This window comes from Nelumbo nucifera, chromosome 3, assembly GCF_055504915.1.
Source record: "Nelumbo nucifera cultivar China Antique chromosome 3, China Antique-T2T, whole genome shotgun sequence".
Classification (NCBI taxonomy): domain Eukaryota; kingdom Viridiplantae; phylum Streptophyta; class Magnoliopsida; order Proteales; family Nelumbonaceae; genus Nelumbo; species Nelumbo nucifera.
This window is the reverse complement of record NC_142651.1, coordinates 5,809,063-5,834,607: the sequence shown is the minus strand read 5'-3', so window position 1 is coordinate 5,834,607 and position 25,545 is coordinate 5,809,063. Positions and strand designations below refer to the sequence as shown.

Sequence of the window (25,545 nt, the reverse complement as noted above, 5' to 3'; positions counted from 1 at the left end):
ATTAATAATTATATTGCATGTTTCATTCAAAAACTAAATAATTATTTTGCATTTTTATTCTAAAAGTTAAATTAAAATATGAAAAATTGTATATGTAATAGAAAATTTGAATGGATTTATGCACATAATACATCAAATAATTATTTTGCATGTTTCATTCAAAAAATAAATAATTATTTATTTTTATTCAAATAATTATTTTGCACATTTTATTCTAAAAATTAAATTAAAATTTGAAAAATTAAATATATATTATGTAACAGAAAAATTGAATGGATTTATGCATAACAAATCATCCATATATTTATTGTCATTTGTAAATATTTATTATTAAAATTTAGATCATAGCAAAAAATTAGAGATAAATAAATATCTAAAAATAAAAAAAAAAACAAACTAAATTTTTCATATGATAGATCAATCTTAGATCAATATTCCAAAAGCTAGAATAAAAATTAAAAAAAATCAATTATTTAGAAAAAATTCAATTGATCTATGGACATGGTAGATCATCCATAGATCTACAACATAGTCAATTTCTAGAGGTAGATCACAAGAAAAACTAAATTTTTTATTTTATTTTTCAGATTTTTCACTATTCTGGAATTTCTTCAAATATTGACAAAGATCTACATGTAGCATCAAAATACATGGGCTTTTTTGCACAAAAATAGTGTATCAACACAAATAAATATGTTTTCAAGCATCCAAGTGAAAAAAAAAACACAAAAAGATTGGCTGAAACAACAACAGAAAAAAAAAAAGAGAAAACATACCTATTTTCGTTGTTTTTTTAACAACATTGAAAAAGTTGTTGGATCTTGCAAACTTGTTGGCGGATTTTCAGTAGATCTGAGTCTCTAGTAATGGAATGAATGTTTTTGGAGAGTTTGGGGAAGAAAGAGGGCTTTTGAAGTGGGTTTCGAAGCCCTCTTTCGAAAGGGTTTTTATTCGCGTTTTGTCTACAGTAAATTCATACTGTATCAACTGATACGCCACGTCAATACAGGCCAATACTGTTATGATACACTTACGATACACGTTCGATACGACGAATAGATATGAGACATTTAATTTGGTATTCTATACCATGTCGAATCCCTATCGGAACGATACGTATTGATCGATACGTGACGAAATTTTGAACCTTGCATACACCAAAACTGCATATCTTCTGTAAATGGTTTCACAGAAGAGAAGCAATGAAGAGATGTATTGTGTTTATTGGTTTCTAGAGGTTCCGCAAGGCATCGTAACATCGTCCCCAGCTCAATGGAGAGAGAGATCGGGATTGAATTAAATGGGTTCAATCCCGACATTGTTAAGGGAAAGGGCAAGAAGAGAGGTCTGGGGAGAGAGAGGAGAGAGAGGGAGAGAGAGAAATGTGAAGGAACGAAAGGAAAATATCGGAAGATTGAAGAAGATGAACAGTGTTAGGAGAGTAGTATAGGGATTAAAAATATTGTAATGGCTTTTTTGGACGGAAAGCTAACGGAAGAGGGTCTTTGTCTCACGGTCATAGTACGGGGTGATCTTTGTCGCAAAATAATGTACAGAGGGTCTTTGTTAGAGACCCCATAGTACGAGGGGTCTTTGTAATTTACCCCGAAGAAATAAGTAGACAAATCAGGCAGCTTTGAACTTGCTAGGCGTAACATTATTAATCAATTGAGCAGGGAACCGATTGATTGCTAATTCAAGAACAGTATGAGCGACAAAATTGCTAAATCAACAAAACTAAGCGTTACAGGGAAATCAGTAGAGAGATAGACACCACTAAAAGAATAAAGATGCCACTGGAAACGGACTTCAGAAGCCTGTTTCTTCCAGGAACTAGTAGTTAAGCCTTAGAGGTGAATGAAATCAAGCCCTAGAGTCAGATAAATAATAGATGGGGGAACAACATGAACTCAATATAGGAATCTGGAGAGACGCCCAATCAGAACCAGCCTGAGTCACGCCGAGCCTCAGGGCAGGTTGTGATTTGGGACTTGAATCGAGCACTTGACGAACCGAACCAAACCAAATTAGTTTAATTCAATTCGATCAAATTGGATTGATGGCGGATCATCAATCATCATGTATGATTGCCATGTCGCAACCCCAAAACCTGTAGACTGGTTCTTCAAATTACAATTACAACCAAGTTCCAGCTATAACGAAAACCCCAGGTCGATGAAGTTCTGAAATCGACCAGCCATTGATGACACTCAAAACTGAACGGTTTTTATCACGTCTGAGGCATCTTAGGGGAACATCTATTTCTTCCTCTGCTGTTTCCCCCTTTTATCTTCGTCGTTGTCATCTTCCTCTTCTTCTTCCTCCTCATCGTCATCGGACCGAGACGGATCGAGACGAGCTGCGTCCATGGCCCACTGTATCAGTTTCTCTACCTCACTCTTAGAAGCCCCATCCTCGTCCTCGTCGTCTTCCTTGTCATCAACGCCATCACCACCGTCGGATCTCACCGAACTCATTTGAGATTCTGTAACAGAAGAAGAGGAACCCTTGAGAGCGCCAAATCTAGCGGAGAGATCGGCTCCGAGAATCCTATTTAATTCGTCGTCCTCTTTGGTTTTCACGATCGGCTGCTTCGGCGGCAGTCGTACCTTCGTAATTCCGGGAGGCGCAGAGGGCTTTTTGAGGGCCTCGAATCGATGGGCGAGATCTCGGTCGAGAGGAGAGGAGGAGGCACGTGCCATGTGAGAGTTGACGCTGAGTTTAAGAAGCATCTCCTCCTCCGCCGCTCGGAGCAGCTCCTCCACCTCGTCCTTGTCTCTATTTTTCTCCCTTGACATTACTCTCTTATTACTCATCCTGCCACCGCTCTTCTACCGCTTTCCTCCTCTTCTGATCTCCCTCATCTTCTTCTTCCCGGCGACATCACTTATAAGGATGGAGCATAAAGCGAGAACTGGGCCAACTTTGTGTCATCAAGGCTATCCTATGACCTCTGATTAGGCTTGGGCCTCGCCCATAAAAAAAGGTTACAATTAATATGGGCCCAAGAGCCAGTACAATCGAAGTCCAAAGCTAAGCCCACTCTCATGCTGAGCTTTACCGTTTAATCTGTTAACAAAGAGATATCAGACAATGTGAGTGGGGAAGACTCTTCCACTAGTAAGTACTAAGTAGCAATGACAGTCATCCAAATTAAGGAGTCTATTTAGTTGGATGTAGTAACCCACCAGGCCACCAGGGCCCAGACCCAGAATGACAGTAAAAATGAAGTTGTGTATGAGCAACATCCATTGGTTATTTTTAGTATTCAGACAAAAGGGCATGTATGTAAACACTCTAAATCGGTTAAAAACCTGCAACCCTACGTATGTTGTCAACAGAATCTGATTAGAATCTGGGTCTTAAAGATACAACAACAAAGAAAAATGGGGTTTTCTGAGAAGTTTTGATTATCTCATACATGATTGGTCACTACACAAGTTTTCTATACAAATAGAAATCTGCAAAAAGAAGTACAGAACAATATTCTGTATTCATTTTCCAGTCAGAAACTTCTGCAATGTTTTCTTTCTTTTGTGCCTTGCAGCTGCCACTTTCTCACATTTCCACTTCCGATACCTTTCTCGATCCTTCAACCACTTGGAATAATCTTTTCCTTGTTTGCACTCAATGAAATCAACCAAATCATCAAAATCAGATGTTGGATGGCCACCTCGTATGATTTTGATAAAATTTGAACCATTGCAGGTATCTTCTTCTTCCATGCCAAGAACACACTGAGACTCCACATCCCCAAGGACCAGTGTATTTTCCAAAGTTTCAGATTGGACATCTTGTGCTTCTGCATTGTATCTTGTGAGAGTCTTTGATCTGCAGAGAGGGAAAAATAATTGAGAAGGATCAAAGTCTAAAGACGGATGATTTTAGTAGCTTGCCATTTAGTGGGACTTCCCTATTAAATAAGAAGAGTCCAGTGTAAATACAAAAGGATGGTGACAGAAAAAAAAAAAAAAAAACGAATTCTCATTTTCACCCATGTTCTCCAGCATCATCTGCTAGTTCAATTTAATATCGCTGTGAGCATGGAGAACATGAAGAGTAGTGACTGACAAATCTTTACAACATCCTATCAGGAGATTCCAATGCAAAACACCAACTAGGTTAGATGATCCTAATCAAGCAACCGACCTACTTGTCACTTAAAATGTCTTAATTTTGAGAGCCAATGATGTTACAGAAATTCTTGTTATTTTTAGTTATATTTGTCTATTTTCAATTGTAAGTTATATTTGGTGTATGAGTTTTGTCCTAATTGTCAGTATCTGAATACTCCTATGTCATTTAGGTTTTAATCAAAGTATTTTTGTTGTAAGTTTCATCCCGGTAATCCACCCCTTAACCTTCCAAATTTTGATAAGCCTGGTTCAGAACAGATCTGATAACATCTCCTTGCTGTTACAGATCAACTTACACAGTTGAAGTCAATGTCATCTCCCATTCTTGAATAAGAAACTTGTTGATATTGCATACCTCAAGCGCATCGTCTTAATTTTTTGAAATTTCCATGCAACTAGGGCGCTAGAACTTCTTTCTATTAGAACCTGCATTATTAGCCATCAGTTTTAGAAGCAAAGTATGAATAAAATGGAACAAATTGACTAATAGTATAAGTTATATAACCAAACCAGCAAGTTCACGAGAGAACAGGAAGAGTCACCTTTGGAGATTTATCAAGAGAAGGCTGAGCAGATTCCTTTTCAAAGCCAAGCAATGGCCTCAATGCATCCAGATTACCCTCTTCAAAAATTATTAGATTCATAATTGCCATCATCATGAATATGCAACTCTTCCACAAGAATTCTAGTCCAGTACTAAAACTAAATAACAGCAACTCTGCCATGTGCATGAGCATCGCCATTGACTCCTTATGTCTTCCTGGGTCTGCTCCCCTTGCATCAGAAAAGACATGTTGGATTGGCTGACTGACACTGTACTGTTGAAAGCAACCAACTTTACCCACTATAAAATCATATTCTCTACATGAAGGGTAATCTTTCAATGTTTTTAGACAACCTAAATTTCCATTTTGCTTCAGATACCAAACAATTTGCAGCAATGAGCTGCTCATTAACTTTAGAATAGATGCAAGAAGACACATTTTTTCTGAACTTCCATCTACATTTTTATTCAATACGTTAAATACAATTTCACTTGAAAGAATCCTTGATATGATGCAGTTTAAAATTGAGAAAGCCTCATCTTTGCATGTATTGTCAAGAATGCACAGGTTCTCTGCCATGTATGCAACAGAGGCACTCATCATGCTAGATGTCATTTTGGAGTGAGAATCATGAACACCTAAATGCCAAGAGAAAGTTGATTTGGGAATTTCATGAATAATTCTGTTATATGTGATTGGTCGAACATAAGATTGAAAAGATGGGTGACACCCTCCTTCCAGTGTACATGGTTTGTCAACCGATCTAATATTACTTCCAAAATGATGGCTGCCGAATTCTAAACTAGAAATATGTCTATTGTACAAGATGACTGAATGCTCAAATGCTGAGATATAGCAATTCTTAGCTCTGGGATTTAATCTTGTCTCCTCTGGAACAATGATAATGCCAAATGCTCTAGCAATCAAGGAAATGAGATGTGCTTGGAACACTTGTGGTGCAGAAAAGATTGTGGGAGTTCCAAGCAATACCATAGCCGCTGTCAAACTCAGTTCCGGAAATCTGAGTTCCTTGTCATCCAGCCAGAATAATGTGTTCAAGAACTTGTTAAATGGTTGCATGCCAGAGACTGAAAGAAGAAAATGAGCAGAGATCACCTCCAACACATCGTCACTATCACCATGACTACTATCACAGATAAACAGTTTCTCACTCGTGCAAGAAACAGAATCCATGACTATAAAATATTGTCTCAAACGTCTATGCACCAAAAGCTCATCTGCAAAGACCTGGAGATAAATGTTTCCAAAAAGGTTTAATGGAAAAAAATTTAAACAAAAGTTCCTTTAGTAAATAATTAATAAAGAAAATTAAATGAGGCACCTGAGCTCTAAAAGAATTACACTGATTATTGCCATGTCAATGTAAAACTTTCTCAGGATCCAGTTTGGCTTAAGGCACCTAATTTCCTATAAATTAAAGCTCATATTTTTATGATTGACATTATTTATAAAGAAAATTTTGCATTGATTAATTTATCGTTGAAAAGGACCAATACTTAGAAGGCCATTACCCAATGATGGTCCCAGATACCCCAGGTCTTGGGAGGGGTGGACTGGATGCAGACCTAACCTCCACCCTTTCTTAGCACAAAGTGGCCATTCTCAGACTTGAACCCGCATTCTCACACTTGTCAGCCAACTCAGCCCAAGATTTTACCATTTCTTAGCACAAAGTGGCCCCTGAAAAGGACTTGAATGTTGAAAAGGAACAAAAAAACAAAAAAAAAAACAAAAGAGCACATGTACAAATGTGAAGCCTTTCTTTGACCATTAAGGACAATACAACCAAATAGGGAAGGCCTAACATCCAATACACCAATACTCTAAAGTGAGAAAAGTGGTAAATGATCTATTAAAACAATAAGATCTCCTAGGTTGGCCCTAAACATGCAATTGTCTGAAATACAGAAGGATTCTTGATATGATGTCCTTAATCAAGAAATATGATGTGTTTGTATATTTAAATCCTCTACTCAATTAGTATCTTTGTGTATGTGTGTGTGTGTTAGAGATCAGGGATTCATAAATTAAACACATGCTTGACAGAAGTAATAGTTAAATAAATGAATAAAGATGGAATCAACAATACTACCTCAAGCATCGAGCAAAGAATAGGAATGGGCATGCCAATCTGCTCAGAAAAAGACATTGAAGCATCTAATTCCTCAACAACAGAGATAATACTATTATCACTGGCATAAATGCGCTCATGTGAAACTGATCTCTTTAAGCTAATGGTACTTTTCTCATTTCCTTTCATATGACAGGAAACATGTAACAGCAGATCTGGAGAGCATAATTTCCGAAGTACCACAAGGAGAATTTGGCATTTTTCCATAAGAAAACTTTGGTCAAACACTAGCAAGAGCATGATAATTAGACAGCATCTTAAGAGCATAGTTAGATCTTCTGGGTGGTTCAAAACCTTATCTTGGCCTGTTGCTGTATTTACAGATACATCGAGCAAACCAGATAACAACTGTTCAAACCTCCTTTGGAGTTCTTTGAAGAGGAAGTTGGAGAGCTTACAGATAACAGCAAATGTTACTTTCAAATCAAACTGATGACTTCCAACATTTGAGTCTTTTAAAGCCTCAAAATTAGAGCAATGCAATGATGAATTTGAAAATAAGTAGACGAGAAGGCAATATAAACTTTTTAGAAGTGGTGCCTTTAAAACCTGAGAAGTTAAGATTATCTGAATGAGAAAATATATAACAAGTCTTTATGCAGACCAATTGTCACCAAATGGAACTTCCAAATATTATGGATAAAAAGGCATGACTATAAGAAAGGACTGTGTTTTTATCCCAAAGCCTCAAATATCTAGAACCTTACTGCTAGAATCAAAAAGAAAGATGAAAGCCAAAAAAAATTCAACGAAATTAACAGTATTCTTTGAAGCAACCATAATCTGGGAATTGATGCATTTTAAATGACCTTGGCATTGCACTTAACAATTTTTCCCATTCGCAAGAAATAGCTATTCTTTTTTTTTTTTATGCAAAGAAATAACTATTCTGAAGGTTAGGCCTTTTTTTAGTTATAAATGTGTCTTTGCTCAACAATTTTCTGTTGAACCATTTTATTTCATGTTCCTGTTCAAACGGGCTCTCTGATGTGAGGCTAATTTGAGAAAATATGTATTGGCAGTGTTAATATTGCATGGTAGGTGGAAAATCAATGTTATTGTTGGGGAAGACATGCTAGCAATTAACTTAGCTTGCTAGGAAGGAATTGGAGGGAAATAATATAAGAGACATAGTGTGGTCGGGGGGGGGGGGGGTAGAAAGAAGAAAATCTTTGTGTTCTGTCTCTTTGGTAGGACCTCCCTCCCATAGTGGGACTGGGAACATCTTTCCTCTTTCAAATAATTTGCTTTTAATAAAATTTAAATCCTATAATCTGGTTTCATAACCCATTTCTTCTGAGCCATGGTGGATGGAGGCATGGAGTACAATCGTTAAAAGTAGTTAAGAATATAGAATCTGAAGTCAAGAAGCTTTCTAAAGATCTCTGCATAAATCATTATGATCCCTCTAATGAGGTTGAAAATACAGAAGAAGCCATGAGCATGGCAAAAACTCCGGAATTGTCTTCGCAACATTATGGTAGCAATTAAAAATAAGTAATGATAAATAAACATAAATTGTATTTAATGTTTGTGGAGAGGTTTCATCAGTCAACCCAACCGATGAACAGTCAAGTTTATGGGGAATTCATCATATTGATAAGCATACCATGGTGGGACAATCTGCATATGATATGTGAATTAGTGAATTTCATCATCTTGATGGGACTGACACTGGAAGTTGGATATATCATGTCAAGCAATTTTTTCTTTTTTAAGGTGATGACTTCATTTCACTTAAGAAGGGGAAGTGATATAGTGATAAAAATGGATCAAGAAGTTTAATGGAACTCCATTACAGCATTTGGTAGTTGAAGGAGACTCCAAAATTGTTGTGGGATGGCTGACAGATCCAGCTTCAGCTATGTGGCGACACAGAGATTTATTGAGGAAAGTCAACTGGCTCACAAGAAACATGACAGTTACCTCCCTTTGGGTGGGAAGATCAGCAAATACCTTAGCGGATGGGTTAGCTAAGTAAGGGGCTTCAAGGGAACATTTATTTTGGGCTGCTCTGTAATACTCTGTTTTTAACTTGATGTAATACTCTGTTAGAAGAGGTAACAACTCGTGCCTCTTCATGGGTTTCCTGTATTGCCTTAATTTTCTGGATTAATAAAATTATCTTCATCCATCAAAAAAAAAAAAAAAAACTCTATTACAGCAGAAGGTCATAGAGGCAATATGTGTATAGTTTGGGGAACATCAATTTGAGGACTACACCACAGTCATGGGTAATCAGGCTAAATTTGAAGGACTTCAAATTCCTTTTCAGAAAGAAGGCCTTGAACGATTGACCAACAAAATAATGGAATGGACTCAATTAACATTTTGCTAATTGTTTCATCAGTAGGCTAAAAAATTAGTTAAAGCAATCTCCTACTCTTCTTTTTTATCAATAACTTCAAATTTCATTAATGACAAAAAATAAATTACAAAGGAGGAAGGTAAAATCTCTTAACTCTCCCCAAAGATTAAAAAGCCATTACAATTGAGCCCAGAACAACTGATTTCTCCCCATTCCTTGTTTTGCCAAAGAACTGAAAAACCAATTAGCAGTTCTTTTAACCCAATGCACTCTCTAGGGGTGAGAAAAAAAACCAAAAAACCGAACCGAAAAATCAGTTAACCGAACCGGTCGGTTCGGTTTCAGTTAACCATTTAAAAAAACCGGCGGTTAACCGAACCGACCAATATATATATACAATAATATATATTTATATAGTATTATATATATAAATATATATTTTATTTATATTATATTTTATTTTGTTTTTGAAAATCTAATAAATGCCGAACAGCAAACTGAGACTTTTCAGTTCGCTAGTCTGGCAATGGCAAGCTGGCAAAGCCAAACAGCCAGACTTTTTTTGGCTTTTCCCTTTCTTTCCCTCTCTCTCTCTCTGAGCTACCTCTCCCGGACTCTCACTCTCTGTCTCTCTCAGACTCCCACTCTCCCAGTCCCAGTTCTTCCCCAATGGACCGATGGGCAACGGCCTTCGGCGCTCCGCCCTCCAATCGAATCATCGACGGCCTTAGGTGATCCCTCTTGCTTCGGCGAATCGGCGACACTGGCAATCCTTCCTGCTTCCACAACAGGCTGAGACTTTTCCCTCTCTCTCTAAGCTCTCTACCTTTCGGACTCTCGCTCACTCAGACTCTCACTCTCCCAGTTCTCTTCATTCTTCCCCAACGAACTGACGCCGATGGCCTTCGGCGCTTCGACGTCGGAGGTGATCCCTCTTGCTTCGACGACACTCTCTTAGACTCCCACTCTCCCCGTCTCATAGTTCCCTTTTTTTATTTTGAAAGAATTAAAAAAAAACCGAAAAACCAAACCGCAGTTAACCGGTCGGCCAATTAACCGATTGCATCGGTTCGGTTAAATGTAAAAACTGAACAAATCGGTTCGGTCCAAAAAATCACCCCACGGTTCGGCTAACCGAACCGTGAGCACCCCTAGTACTCTCGCATCCATGCCTCATGTCAGCCATTTAAACTTCTTTCTTTCACCGTTTTATTTCCACAGCTTGACTTCTTCCTTTCGTAGCCAATCCACCACCAGCTTTGAACTCCTATAACCAACTTACTGATGAGCATATCCTTAGCTCTTTGCACCCCTTCCATCATAGCCAAAACCTAATCCCTCAAAGAATATTGGCCCTGGAAATAGACAAACAATATTGCCCTCCTCATTCTCGAAAACAACACCAATGCCTGAAGGACTCGGATTGCTTGTGCTTTCCCATCAAAATTTAGCTTAGTTAAACCCTGGGGAGGTGGGAACCAAACGGGACTAGTAATAGTCTTATGTTGATCTGAACAAGCCACTTCCCTCCGATTTCTCACAATATCACCCACTATAAAATCAGCAAACGACTCCAAGGATTTAACCCACTGAACCACCCTAACAATGATAGTCTCAATAATAGCCTCTCTTTGGGGTGGGGGGTAGTTGGCCCACCCCCCTCCCTTAACCCCCTCAACCCTAGTGGCAGCAGGATTTGATTCCAGGTCTCTACTCCAATGAGTCAGAGAACCTACCAACTGAGCCACCATCAGTTGGTTAAGAATACCCTTGAGTTCCTTTCTTCCCAAATACTCTCCTAATACTTTTATCCCAAGATAATAGCAAATGCAATTAGTCTGGCCTCCCAAATACATTTTCTTTTCCTTTCTTTCTTTCTTTTTTTTTTTGTTTTTTTTTTTTGGTGGGGGGGGGGGGGGGTCAGACCAGGGTGCACATGAGGTCCACGGCCCTTACCACAGAGAGCTTGCAGTTACACAACTTTGGTCTCATGCTTCCATATATGGAGGACGCCAAATGACTTCTCAGTTACTGGGTGTCATTGGCCCTCTTGGACGTGAATAGCATTAAATAAAGTGAAAATAATATGGAGGAAAAACATAGAAAAGAGGCTGAACTTTATGAGAAGCCCGAAATCTCTGTGAAATGTGAACACATTAGGGGTTCAGTTGCTCCTAAAACTAAGCATGCAAGTTGCTTCATTAAGAAAAGAAATAGTAGGTTCATTATTTCTTATATTTCTTGGCTAGTACTCTTTATTTTTTATCAATAAAATATCTTTGGTATAATTACAGATCAAAAGAATAATAATGTACTAGAATCTCCAAAGAGGTTTACAGTGGACACACTACAAGGATGAGATGAAACAACAATCTGACTGACACCATAAAATGGCAGTTGTATGAATGCAATTTAGTTTTTTCCACCGATAGTCATATGGCCAAACTTCAGCAGCTATCAAGAAGCTAAGGGTCAGATTGGAATTTTTTGAATTTCTATGTATTTTTTGTATTTTGACAGTATGGGTGTTTTCATCATTTTAACTATCGTTTACCAAAAAAAGTCATTTTAGCTAATTTCATGTGTGTTCCAACCTGTTAGTGTGAGTTGTCTAGTCATAGTTTAGTCATGTATAAATGTTCAGAGTCATTGGTTAAGTAGTTCAAGAGTTATTTAGTTTTCTTTAAGTTAATTTATTAGTGGCAGAATTGTAATTTTGAGTTTTTAAATTTAAAGTAGTTTGGCTAACCCTAGACAGTCTATATATTTGTGCAAAGTTGCAAAACATGGGCAATGCATATTGGAGTTTATTTTCTGCTTGTGTGACTTGTAATGAGTGATATCCACATCCCTACAGTGATTTTAGGAACCCTAGGAATTATTATCACTCTCCCCCCCCCCCCCCCGCCCAAATTTTATTGATTAGAAATGAGTTAAGGTACAAAAAAGGAGAGGGATGGTCAACCCTGATTAACCATCCATGGGAAGTTCAGCCTCAAGTACAAATCCCCCGTCTTATCTTTTCTTCTCTCTCAAGGTTTTGAGCTCACCCACTTAGAGCAATCAAATAATTGGGAAAAAGCAATCAGAAACCATCATTCAACATCAATTGAAGGACTAAATTGATCCTGGGTAAGTTTCTTCTCTATTTCCTTCAAATTTGACATCCAAACACCTACTAGAGAAATAAAACTTGTCTCTCTAAAGCTTCCCTACCAAATCTTGGTGAAATACAGATCTGATTCAGCCATCCCCTATATCTAAATTTTTCTCCATCCCATTAAAACAGTTTCAGTTTTCAAAAATTCCCACTAGAAAGCATAGTTCTCAAAAGTTTATTGAGAACTCTCTTCTTTTTGTGCCCAACCTTCTTAAAACCTCTCAAAATTCAATGCCCTACTTTAATTCACCTACATAACCTTTCGTCTAAAATGGTTTAAAGAAATTTCATTCCAATCTTGAGATATTGAAATTTCTTTGTTTTCTCTCTATAGAAATTTCTGCATATTGCAGGAATTTCAGCACTAAACTAGCCTACTTATCACACCATGTAGCTATATAACCCAAGAGCGCCCCTCATCCACCTTCCCTGGGCCTACTCTTAGCCTCTCAACCCCAAACCTTGGACCTAACCCCCTTACCATGATCATTTATTTTTCAGTTTCCCTCAAATTCGTTATCAGCACAGCCTTGGACCACATCAGCCCTGCATCAATTACAGTCCCTAGAAGGTTGTCTAATGCATTCAACAAATAGCATTCAAAGTGAAATTACCCAAAGAAAAATTCATTTCATCTAGCATCTCATGTTTCATTTTGAAAAAGAAGCTAGAACAGAACAATGTGGCACAAAGACACATCAGCCCTGAAATTTCTCTGTTTTCTCATCTAGCATCCCACTTTTGATAATGAAGTAACCATGCAATTCAAGCATGTGGTTTAAGTACATGATTGACGCAGACATCGTATCTTAGCACATTATCCTTGACTTTATGCAGAAAGAGTAAAAACCCACTATTTGGTTAAAAACTAGAATTAGACAAAGCCAAAACCTTCAAAGAAAAACTCACTACCTTCAAGACAAAATCTTCAGGCAAGAAAATAAGGAACTAAAGGAAACAATTAGAGAGAGGAAGAGAGAGTACCTCAGGATCTTCTATTGCAAATAAAAATTTTTCCAAGCTCTGAGGATCCCAGATTGCATTTGCAGGGTTGAAATCCATCTTTTGGACTGGCTTCATTCTTACAAATGGTTTTGACAGTTCAGTCAAGAAAAGCCTGGAGAGGAATTGGATATTTGGATTCAATTATTCACTGTTTCACTTTGGTGGGGCTATGTTCTTGTGTTTTGGCGGCGAAATTATGGGACTTTAAAAGACAGGATCTGCTGCACAACCATAGTATCTCAACCCTGGCTTGTGCGAGAGTAGTGGAGGGCATTGTGTCTTTCTTTTATTTTTAATTTGAATTTTTTAAAACTAATTGAAAGACTCTCAAACCGTCCTCTTCAGCTCCAGCCTGCAATCCCGACCACAAGAAAATCTAGAAATGGTGCTTTCATAAAGGCTGGTTGGTAAAGCCACAGTCTGTAACAGATAACGATGCTTCGTAACTGACACTGGGATGTTGATGTTGTGGAATCCAAAAGACTAGAACGCTGATAGCCTGATACTATAGTTTGACTGTTGCGTCATCGGAGGGTGGGTGGTGTAGAACCCAGTGACAATATGATATCATTAAAGGGCTCAGACGTTCCTTCGCCCTTCTTCAAATATTTCTAGCACAGGGGTCTCATTCGAAGGTTTGAATAAGATTACAACAGCAATCGTAGTATAGACACTACCAAATCGAAACAGAAAATGATTTTGTATGCTAATGGAGAGAGGAAAGAAAGAGTGAAGGGATGCACCTTTCTGATCTGATGCTCGTTATGAAGCTATAGATGAAGAAAAAACAGAGAAATTAGGGAGAAGAAGCATAAAAAAGTTGGGCACCATAAATTTGAGAAGGAATAACCAACCTATCACTGTCGAGAGCTTGGAATTCACTGGAGATTGCAGCGGCGGGAAAGAGAAGAAAGAAGGGTGGTTTGGAATGGGGTTGGTCGTGGACCTCGTGGTTCTTTGTTGGGCAAAGATTGGAAAATAGTTGCTTGCTTAGGGGTAATGTTGTCCACAAATTACCCAAAGTTAACAATTCTACTGCCAGCCAAAAGCTTGCTAACATCCAACCGTAAATTGGGAGCATCTCCCATGAATGACAACAATACGGAAGATATTCTTTATGTAGGGTTGGATTGCGTTACTCCAGTGTGTTAGCACGTTTGCGGGCAGCGTACATCGGGAACTGCTGCCAAACACCGTATCCATCCGCACATAGGGAACATCTCCATATTTGGATGTTAACAAGTACGGGAGATGTTCCTGATGTACGGATGGATTTTATAATATCATTGTGTTAATACGCATTTTGCTGGCAGCAGCTCCATCCCGTTGCATTCTACTGCACCGGCCGTTACAGCATTTTGAGACGTGAAGCAAAACGGAATTCGAAAAATCGACCGTTGCAAGAAAATTTTCTCCATATCCCCATCGGATCCGCAAACGCTTATATGCAGAAGAGGAAGTTGCGTTTCCTCCTGCAATCAATCACAAACGAAAGGAAAAAATGATTCCCGAAGAAAATGAGAGCCCACAAAACTCAAAAACTGCTAGAGAATCTGTTGCTGTCGAAGACGGGAGAAACACAGAATGCATCATCAGTCCCAGGTTCCGATCCGTGGCCGCAATGGCGGGTTGGGACGAAGAATCGCTCCTAATCGCCAGTTTCATCGTCGAAGACACGCCAGAAAGAGAACCCAAAGAGAAGAAGCGTGGCCATTTTCAGTTTAAGTCCCCAAAAACCAGTTCGAGAAGGTAATCTAATTCTTCTTCCCTTTTTTTTTTCCAATTCTCTCAAGCGATATTTTCCTTTCACCTTTTGATACATTAGTTGTTCTTTTCATCTTCTCAGAAAACGCAGAGCACAGAGACGGAGTCCTACTTCAATTCCTATTGCCGTCTTTAACCTTGATGATGAAGAGACTGCTGCAGAGAAGAAAATGGACTCAAAAAGTAAAGTTATCGAAGAGAAGCAGAGAAAAGAAGGCAAAGCTGCTTTACCTGAGGAATCTTCTGATGTTTCTCATTCGGGTTCATCTTTCCCTTGCATGGATAAACTAAGGGAAGAGCTCTCTTGTGCGGTAAGGAATTTCTAAGCTTAATATTGGTTGCCCAGTTTTTAGTTGTAGATTTCCACTTGTACCGATCAAACTATATATTTGAGTTCATTTTGTGATCTGGACATACAGATTTGTCTTGAGATTTGCTTCGAACCGAGTACCACTCCTTGTGGCCACAGGTAAAAGAAAACAAAGATGAATAAACAAATTCAAACAGTACATGGTTTTCTCGCTCTTCAGTGGATTAATTCCCTCCTTTTGAGTATTTTCTTTTGAATTTATCGTCCTGATAGAGATTTTCGTCTCGCAGCTTTTGCAAGAAATGCCTGCGATCTGCTGCCGATAAATGTGGAAAGCGATGCCCAAAATGCAGACAGCTAATTAGGTATGAGGGTCCTAAGAAACTAGAGATTTGAAGAATTTTCTTTTATTAGGAGTTTGTATGGGCTTTAAAAGTAATCTTCCTTTGAGTTTGCAGCAATGGGCGATCTTGCACAGTGAACACAGTTCTTTGGAACACGATACAACTTCTGTTTCCAAAAGAAGTTGAAGCAAGAAAGGCATCAGGAATCCTGAATAGCCATGAAGCTGAGCGCCAGAGCCCTGAAGAGGCAAGTCGAAATATCCCAGTTCCCAGAAGAATAGGAACAGTAGTTAGAAGAAGAGAAACGTCTACTCAGGTAGAGGAGGAGGAAGAGGAGACATTGGGTTCAAGTTGGAGGAGGAGAAGAAGAGGAGTGAGCAGTCAAGAGCAGAGTGTGAGAAGAGGAAGACGAGTCCCCAGTCAAGAGGAAGATGCCGCATTGGCTTTTAGATTGCAGAGGGAAGAATTCATGGGGGCTCTTAGGGGGGGAGCTCATCATGCGCAACCAAGGACAAGGAGATCTTTTTCCTCGGCCAGGGAAGCCTTGAGAGCCATGGCATCCAGAGCCACTGACCTTCGCATCAGAGGCCGCCCTATATAGTCTAATTTTCAGGATTTTTTTCAATTATTCATATTCTTTCAACTGAAATTTATTGTTTCAGACTTCCAGCTATGGGTTGTTCCAGAACGGATCTGTTTCTCATACCAATAATAAACAATTCACCTACCAATACAGTCTTACTGTGGAATCCACCGTCGTCTTTGCTGTAGATTGGTCATGTGCATATAATTAGGATAGAATTTAAGTGGCAATAATTTACAGAGTTTCAATAAAAATCAATCTAGGAGTTAGCGATATACTAAATATGTAAGTTTATATAGAGCATCACCTTCCAACTTGTAACACTAACACCAAAATGGATAGGAAGAACCATCCAAAAATAGTTGGTTCATGATATCAAAGGCTCTATTAATTTATCAAAAAAAAAGTCAAAGGTTCTATAACTATTATCTAATACCTAATGATGTTACAAATTTTCAAGTATTTTTTTTTTAAACTGAACCCCCCATGTTCTATTCCCATTGACAAATTCAGAAACAATTATTATCTACACAAATCCTAATTATAATTTACATTGGACTCTGGAGGTATACATATTTTCTGTTAAACAATTAGGGTCCGTTTGGCTCACAATTCTGAATTGGAATCTATTGGAATCAGAATCGGAATGATCTATTTCCATTATCTGTTTAGTTCAGACAGAAACTAGAATGGGAATTGAAATCAGCTGGATTGAAATTTTGTTCCCAAGGGAGGGAGAGGGAATGACCATTCTCTCAAATGGGGAATAATGGGAATGGGGTTGCAATTCCACTCAACCAAACAGTTGAAATTGGAATGACTCGTTCTAATTCCAATTCTAGACCCCTATTCCCGTGAACCAAAAGGCCCTTAGAGGTACAAAATTTGAGGACGCTCTTGTGGAGCGATTGAAACTTGAGATTCCTCTTTTTGATCCTTGAAGGAGAAGATCCCAGTTGAGCAGTACCCACTAGGGGTGTATCTCAATGGACCGGTTTGGGGTTGGATACCGTCCAAATCAAAATCAATCTGGATGGATTGGATGGACCAAATGAGACATATTGAATTGGACCAGTCTAGTCCAGACTTAATAGCCCAAAGTGTTTATTGAATTGGATTGGATTCAGTCTGGCCCATCTATAATGGATTTATATTAGATTGGGTGGGATCGAACCAATATCCAGTCCATAGATACAAGATAAGAGAATACAAGTGTTAATGAACCAGATTTTGGTTGAAATCATTCTAAATTAAATCCAATTTGAACAGATTGGATGGTCCAGACATTGAATTGGACTGGTTCAAATTGGCCCAAAATATTCACTGGATTGGATTGGAGTTGATCCATCTGTAATGGACTCATGTTGGATTGGATCAGATTGGACCAAATCCAATCCAATTGACACCCCTAGACTTCCCACCCACAGCCTGGATTTACAAAATTGAGGATTTCTTCACCTTCCACCAAAGGGAACTAATGGATGCTAGTATCTAATGAAAAGATGCGACAGAGTCATTGTGAGAGAATGTTAAGGAAACTTGAGTTAGCGTCACTCTTGTGGGCCTTCTTGCCTATGCAATTACGTTGTTGACGCACTTGTTAGGCTATCACTGTGAATGACTATGAGAGATGACTTTGCGTACAAGACAACACGATTATCAATACTAAGGTGCAACTTTTGCGGATTAGGATTAGGATTTTGTTAAAATTTCAATGAGCCCAACTCAAAGCCTGAATCTGGAACAGTGGAAACCGTTAACTCGGGCCAACCCGACTTACAGCCCTATCAGTATCAGGCATAACTGCATAGTTTGAGAAACTTGATCATAGGTTTTCTAGTTTCTATTTTGAGATATCTGATTTAGGAATTGAAACTAGCTAGAGAGTAGGTAAGTCCATCATCATCACGCTCAAAGTCAAGTTTTTATTTTTTCAATCCATGATAAATCATAATCACTGCTTATTTATTTAAAAGCAAACACATATAAAGTCATCGTCCATGGAAGATGGAAGTGGAAAATTGCTTCGTTTGACACACACAAACATATGTATGAAGTACGAACAATAAATGACAATCAAAGAAAATTGAGGCAGCCACCTCACTGCCTCATCATCAAATTGAGGTCCACCAATTAATTAATTTAGGGCTTAGAGGGGGAATAGAGAATAGAGATGACTAGATGAGAGATGCAACATGATGCATGCATGTAACACAATTTCAAAGGTAAGGTACTGGACATATTCAATGAAAGCTTAAATTCTCATCTACTATCCATCCATCCTTTCTATTCTACCTAAACACTATTAAATATGTAATGAACTAAGCAAAGTTGAAGGTGCCAACTCAATTCTGAAAGCCAGAGCCCAGCCCAGCCCAGCCCAGCCCAAATATTCTCTATGATTTGGACACTCCACCTGTAATAAGTCTGTAACCTTGACAATCCACATGTACTTTACTATAGCTGTTCAATTGGGGTGATTCTTATATTGATTTTACAATTGACCCAACCCCAATTTTGTTTTTTTTTTCAAAACAAATCCTTTTTCTGACATCAAATCTCAATTTTTGGCATAAAATAAATATTTATTTTGATTTTTATATAAATAATAAAAAAAATAAATTTAATAACATAATATTAATTTATATCTTTACCTTTTATTTACAACCAGTGAATTAAATCAGCATCCGTGGTGATCCCGTAAGCATCATAGACCAGTTCCAAGAAGAGTACAACACTACGTTATTCATTAATTGATGGGAATTTAGGATTCTTTTCCTAATTGTACTGCATTATGATTATATAGTACTAAGTACAAGCCTTACCCAAATGCCTGTGTTGATTATTCCTCCTCTCTCCAGTTCTGCCCGCCGTCTGATGTTAATCTAACGGAGGATGGACTGCCAAAACCCAAAGCATTTTCCTCTGTTACATCAAGCGATGAGACACGGTTGACCTTAATTTTTTTTTTTTAAATATTCTCATAAGAATATATAATTTATTCCATAACCAGCGACTACCTCAATTCTGTCCAGGGCGCCACCTCATCTCTGACCAGAAGTGTAGCCCTATAAAAGTATAGTGTGGGAGAGACCTGAACCTTGTAGGAAGTTGGCTTCTTTTCCTCGTTCCAAGTTCTTACCGTTCTGTGTCTCTCATTCTGTCATTCTTCCTCGTTCGGCTTAGAAATGGCAACAGGAAGGCCCAGTTCTCCATTCTCTTACATGTGCAAAGTCATGGCGGTGTTGATATTAGTGGGCATATCAGAGGTGGCTGCTCATTCAGGACATGATCATGCACCAGCCGAGGCTCCTAATGCTGGAGCTGGACATAGTGGCTCCGCTGCTTTTTCGCCTCCTTTGATCCTCTCAGCACTCTTTGCCTTCTTGGCCTTCTTCTTGCCATCTTCCCTCTCTTTTGTCATCATCTGAGAGAGAGAGAGAGTCTACGGAGAGATGGGTTCTTCTTTCCATTGATTTATTGTGTTTGTTTCAGCTGCTTGGATTATTAACTGTGTGTCTGTACTAAGACGTTGTTCTGTGTAATAATAAATTTTTCCTACCATATTTGTATTGGTTTTAATAATTTGTTGTTGGTCCCTTTACTCTCAAACGGGAATGAAACTGCTGTCTGATACCGAGTTCGTGTCTTTTTTTCTTTCTTTTTTTTTTTTCAGCCAGATACCCCACCAACTGGGCCACCATCAGTTGGTGTAGTCTGATACTGAGTTGAAGAGATCGTTTAAGTGGCAAATAAATCTAATGGATGAAAATGTTCACCTTCACCCATGGAAATTTAAAAAAAAACTTCTATTCATCTTTAAAAAGGACGCAATGCTAACTGGGAAAGGACTCTTGATGTCCACTTTTTTTTTTCCTGCAATTGCACCTAAATAGAAGAATTGCGATGAAAAGCAGAGGGAAAGAGTCCTAGCGCAGCCTCCGTTGCTTTGTGGTGAGCTTGAAGCCTTGAATCTATTTGTGTCAACTCTTCATAATAGTACAATAATTGCATACACATTTAAGGGCCGTTTGGTTCTTACAAATAGGAATCTAAAATCAGGATCGGAATCAAAATGAGCCATTCTTAGAGATGAGATCCACATAGCACACCCACTGGCACCCTACAGCCCAAACCTCCGGTGAATTGGGAACATCTCCCCATGACAGCAGGGGAGATGTTTCCAATGCATGAGGGGATTGGCTGTGGGGCCCCTGTGGGGTGCACGTTACAGGGAGCTCATATGAATTTTTATTCTGTTTCCAACTGTTTGGCTGGGTGGAATGAGAATCTTATTCTTATTCCCATTTTGGAAGGAATGGCATTTTCCCATTTGAGAGAATGATCATTTCCCGCTCTTCTCTCCGTTGGGAATAAAATCCCATTCTAACTGATTTCAATTCCCATTTTGATTTCTGTTTGAACCAAACAGACCAATCCAATTCCCATTCCGAGGGATTTCAATTCCAATTCCGACTGTGAACCAAATAGACCCTGCTGTGGAGGGATGTTTGAGACCAATCCAGATCATTTGGAAAGAAATCTCTCTTTAATGACTATCAATTTCCTTGGTTCATTTCAGGCTTGTACTCTAAGCTTTTCCGGTTCTATGATTCAGTTTGAAAAGTCTTCAACAATTTGTCTCAAATAAACTAGGTATTAGTTTTTTTTTTAATTTTCTTTAGAGAAGGTACAAGCACTACTAAATGTTTCACCTTTCTCTCAAACATTGGTAATCTATGAGGCTTATGCCCCATACGTCTAAAGGTCTGACGAAATCATGAAATTTAATTGAGATTTGACAAGAAAGCATGCCGCTGCTCCAGCCAGATGGAGTGATACCCAAAAATATTATTATACTTAAGCAAGGTCGGTTATCTTATCTCTCCTCATTGTTTGAGGGGAATGCAATGACATTGGTTCTTGAATTTGGACCTAAGTAGATGTTATTTACTAAGATGTCTATGCACTTCTCAGTGAGTACAGTAACAGATTCAACCAACAGAATCATAGTCTCTTCACCTATAAAAAAAAGTCATAATCTTTTCAAGTTTAAGAGATGGGGTGCCAAAAAAAAGTTTAAGAGATGGGTGCAAAGAAACAGGTAACTTACACATTGACAATTTGATATGTAATCTATTCATTGGGAAAAATAATACTGTAATGTTGCAATCTCATCTCAGATCATCAAATTTTATGAAATCACCAAAGACATGTAAACGGAAGATATCTGATAGAACTCTCCAAAAGTGATGCGTACATCCTGAAAATCACTCCCTTAACCAAGATGCTTGAACTTGTGTCCATTGACATAATTCACCTTATTTGAACCAGAGATCTGCAGAAAGTAAATGTCAACAGACCGGATTTATAATAAATCTTTTGAAACTGAAGGTTACATGCAGACTATGAGACAATCCCTTAAGCAGAAAAGTCACAACTTTGCATTGCCAAGCTACCATGTAGGCAAGGTATGCCATCCATGATGCCCTATTTGTGAATGTTAATCATGTTTATCCTGATCCCAATACCGAGCTTGTGAGACACATACCGTCATGATACATGACTGAAGTTATCACAATAGTGTAATACCTTTTTAATTAATGTAAACATTTTATCAAATACATTACCATATCAATATATTTTTTCAAAAAAAAAAACTAAATACCTATCCATTTCTTAATGTTGTTCCTTTCCTTTTCAAACTTAAAATGGACCATTCTTTAACAGATGTGTTAAGTAAAAGTTCTTAAATACAGTGATTGCGTATAAATAGAAAACAGGGGAAAAAAACCCATAAAAGATCTGTAAAATTGGCATTCAAATTCCTTTAAACATATCTAGGCTTGATGTGGTCCATGTGGATGCACATGCAGAAAACAGAAATTAAGTACAACACAGAGTAACTAATATAATTATGAGAATTAAGATTTTTGAAAAAGAAAAGAAAATTTTATTTACACAACAAGGAATTAAGGATAAACAAGAAATAATCCAATTACAAAGATTAGGAAAGGTACAAATGCATACAAAACCTATTATCCATGTCCATCTTATAATTTAGAAGTATTTTAATTCATGATTACATTCTACATTCCAAAATTGTCTTAATTACTGATGCTCCATCAGTTTATGTATAATAATGAATGCACTTGTATGCAGGTTCAATGCACCAGCCACAAGGTATCCTAACTTTGACATGGTGTAAAAAAGTATAAGAATCCCTATGTTAAATGAACTAAAGGTTTATCACATGGTTGTTGAAGAAATGTAGCCAGACTTACTTGAATCAGAGAACTCAAATAAGAGAACACTACAAGCTTGACAAGTGAGAACATTCATAAGCAAGAATTCTATCTATAGTACTTTTATCAAAATTTGAATTTGTAAGAACTTGAAGGCCACACCTATTTCATGTTTACCATTCTCAGGGCTGTCACTTCCATGGATAACATTCCTGCAAACAGGTTCATCATAACTCAGAAGAATATGTCGTTGACAATCTAACTGGCAGAGCTATACAAACAAAATTCTAGACTAAGTATAGATAAGACCGGACTAAATAGCAGATGCTGAGAAACTGACCTTCCTGTTTGTACTGCTAGATCCCCTCTAATGTACTCAGTCAGCTTAGGGAAGAAAGGCTTAGCTTGAAGATCCTTATAATGCTCCTATAACAATTAAAAGAAATAAACAGAAGAAGCAGAGCATACGTGGGTTGAGAATAGAAAACTGTGTAATGTTCTGGTAACCTTCAAGTTGGAGGCAAGAATGTTAAAGAGGGGCTCAGCTAATGCTCCTTTAACCAACTTAGTTATCACAGCAGCTACACGAAAGACTCTAGAATTCTTTTGTTCATCTCTAAGATGCATTTCAAATGGGTATATTTCACTCAAATTGGAGGCATTAAAACACGTATAGGTTCCTTACATCGACAACAAACAAGTGAATAAAGGTGCGGTTCAAGCACAAACCTCAGCAAGCTCCTTGGGGCATTGGAAAAGTTTCAATCCTTTCAGTTTAAATCCCTTCTTCTCAAACCTGGATATTATCTCTCCAACCTATAAAGAGAAAAATATATGATTTGAACAAATCATTTCTTGTGCTAAATAACTTATTTTTTTCATTAAACTTCAAAAATAATGGAGAGAGACAGAGACAGAGACAGAGAATCGTGCCAGACCTCGTTGGACACCGTCGGGCTTTATCATAATGTATGTCTCTTCAACTTCTTCCTGGATGTGTAGACCAAAGAACAATCACAAAGGAAAGAAGAAAATTTAAATGGGCTTAGCCATCTTAGCAGAAATTGAAGAGATAACAGTGAGGAAAGAAACCAACCATGGAAGCGACTAAGTGGGGAAGGAAGACATGGGGCTTGTTCTTCTTTGCCCGCATTTTAGAGGTCAGAGGTGGAGAACATAAGAAGAGTGAAGATGGGCGTAATGAAGCAAGATGCTGGGTGGATAGCAAAAGCTTCCGGGAGACGGATAAAGCTGTCATTCCTCCCAGCTGTTGAATGAAAGGATGAACCACAGGGACTTCCTCCAAAGACGGCTAGAGCTTCCATTCTCTCTCTCTCTCTCTCTCTCTCGGGAAATTAAATGGATTTATAGAGTCGAATTACCGAGATGTCCGTTCTTATCCAATAAATTAACACAAAGGACACACAGATAAGGATAAGATTAATTTATAACCGCCCATGTAAATTCATTTCGATTTGACTAATAAAAATGAATTTATCCTAAAAGAGCCTAGAATGGAGGTTTCAGGCAACATGTTTATAAACTATTTCAGTATCAATGGTGTTGATTTTTAAGATACCATTAGCAGAAAGAAGAACAAGTAAATCAAAATAGTTTAATGGAAGACTCCAGAACAAGATTACATAGAAATGACGCTCTGGTGGGAGATGACGAGGACAAATCGATTCGATTTGGTAGCATGGCAAGAGATCAGCAGGAGAATTTGTTAAGACTAGTTACAGTTGATATTGCCGAAACGAGAGCTCCATAGATATCAAACCATTGGTTCATCAAGAATGCAGTGACATGAGGTCATACTATTTTCCGTCTCGAGAAGAAGAAGAAGAAGCAGAAAGTCTACGGGCAAAATACTTAATAAGCGCTAAACGATCGAACCTTCTTGTCAATGGATTTCCTCGTGACAAGGTCGTAACTCTGTATACAACTATTTACAATGCCCCTCTTTCGGTCTCTTATGGTTCTTTGTTTCAATGGAGGAAATAGGAAGGAATAGACCAGGAAGAGACACCATTGTCCACCATGGGTAGATAAGGAAAGGGATGGGAAGCCACGGCTGCAACAGTGAGATCAGGATACCCCTGACCTCATCACTTTCTCTCATGACTGAAGAAGTAGAACTCAGGTGGCATGAAGATTGAAGAGGCCAGGAGCCATCTTCTTATGCACTATGAGCTTACTTTCTCTGAAGACCACAATCTGACATGAACATAGATTTATTTGAAATTAAAACGAAAAAGGGCCTAATGGTTGTCCCCGTAAAGCAAACATAGAACGATCAAAACGCTAATCGCCTTCATTCAATTCCGAGGATTTTGGAGTTTAACCATCGTCTTCCTCCCAACTAATTCCAACTTTCTATGTTATAGTTTCCTGTTCTGGGAAAAGAATTTTCAATCGGTAGGGGAAGGGCAGCATCACTCAACATCCCATCCATCACCTGGACAAATTTATTGTGCCATAATCTAATATAAACTCTCGAACTTCGAGAATATCACGGCACATTTACAAATTACAACCACTTGGTTGGATCAATTTCTAACCTAGAATGCACGCCACCCTTCAAGATGTTGGCCTGTTGGGTTTATAATTCTATCCATGGCCGCCGGCTTTGGGGAAAGCATGAGATTCTCATTGAAAGCCTTGAGTCCCAAGTTCCTTGTCCCTATATCATTTTCTTCTCGCAATGTTATTTTGAAATAAGTATCATAAACAGTTAGTTGTCGAATCCAGCATCAAGCAGCTACAAAAATATCCTGCAGTTATATTTGCCATGAACCTCTCTCACTATATAACAAAAAAAAAAAGTTACATAAATCGGTTGCATTCATCAAATAGAATACAATATTATTCCACTTATTTTCTTGTATTCCTTTCTGTAAAGTTTTGGATCCAACGCAGAACACGGGAAATAGTCAAAGAGCGATAAGTTGCGTAATGGTGTAGGTACGTAGGGGTAAAGTAGAAGGTTCAAA

At 38.2% G+C, this 25,545-nt stretch overlaps 3 protein-coding genes and 1 pseudogene across 6 annotated transcripts; 1 reads left to right on the top strand and 3 right to left on the bottom strand.

The window, feature by feature from the left end:
• Positions 1–1,708: 1,708 nt before the first annotated feature.
• On the bottom strand, positions 1,709–2,957 carry LOC104592976 (uncharacterized). The gene has a single exon (XM_010252560.3). The coding sequence runs from the start codon at positions 2,814–2,816 to the stop codon at positions 2,259–2,261; it is 558 nt and encodes a 185-aa protein (XP_010250862.1). The 5' UTR covers positions 2,817–2,957; the 3' UTR covers positions 1,709–2,258.
• Positions 1,709–14,541, bottom strand: LOC104592977 (uncharacterized). 3 transcript variants are annotated; one of them, XM_010252563.3, is made up of 8 exons: positions 14,161–14,541; positions 14,050–14,076; positions 13,286–13,418; positions 6,795–7,382; positions 5,672–5,929; positions 4,679–4,954; positions 4,492–4,562; positions 1,709–3,831 (listed from the first exon to the last, which is right to left on the bottom strand). In XM_010252563.3, exons 1-8 carry the CDS (start codon positions 14,385–14,387, stop codon positions 3,495–3,497), a joined length of 1,917 nt encoding a protein of 638 aa, XP_010250865.2. In that variant the 5' UTR covers positions 14,388–14,541; the 3' UTR covers positions 1,709–3,494. The 3 variants fall into 3 exon arrangements, with proteins under 3 accessions (XP_010250865.2, XP_010250864.2, XP_010250866.2); XM_010252562.3 differs by having other exon boundaries at positions 4,679–5,929; XM_010252564.3 differs by lacking the exon at positions 5,672–5,929.
• A 110-nt stretch (positions 14,542–14,651) lies between these two features.
• On the top strand, positions 14,652–16,465 carry LOC104592975 (uncharacterized). The gene is made up of 5 exons (XM_010252559.3): positions 14,652–15,055; positions 15,153–15,381; positions 15,490–15,539; positions 15,671–15,745; positions 15,839–16,465. Exons 1-5 carry the CDS (start codon positions 14,808–14,810, stop codon positions 16,323–16,325), a joined length of 1,089 nt encoding a protein of 362 aa, XP_010250861.1. The 5' UTR covers positions 14,652–14,807; the 3' UTR covers positions 16,326–16,465.
• A 4,933-nt stretch (positions 16,466–21,398) lies between these two features.
• On the bottom strand, positions 21,399–25,425 carry LOC148800925 (nucleoside diphosphate kinase 2, chloroplastic-like; annotated as a pseudogene). Its single transcript, XR_016084077.1, has 6 exons — positions 23,649–25,425; positions 23,486–23,542; positions 23,282–23,368; positions 22,893–22,978; positions 22,715–22,764; positions 21,399–21,645 (listed from the first exon to the last, which is right to left on the bottom strand). The product of XR_016084077.1 is annotated as a nucleoside diphosphate kinase 2, chloroplastic-like (transcript).
• Positions 25,426–25,545: the final 120 nt, after the last annotated feature.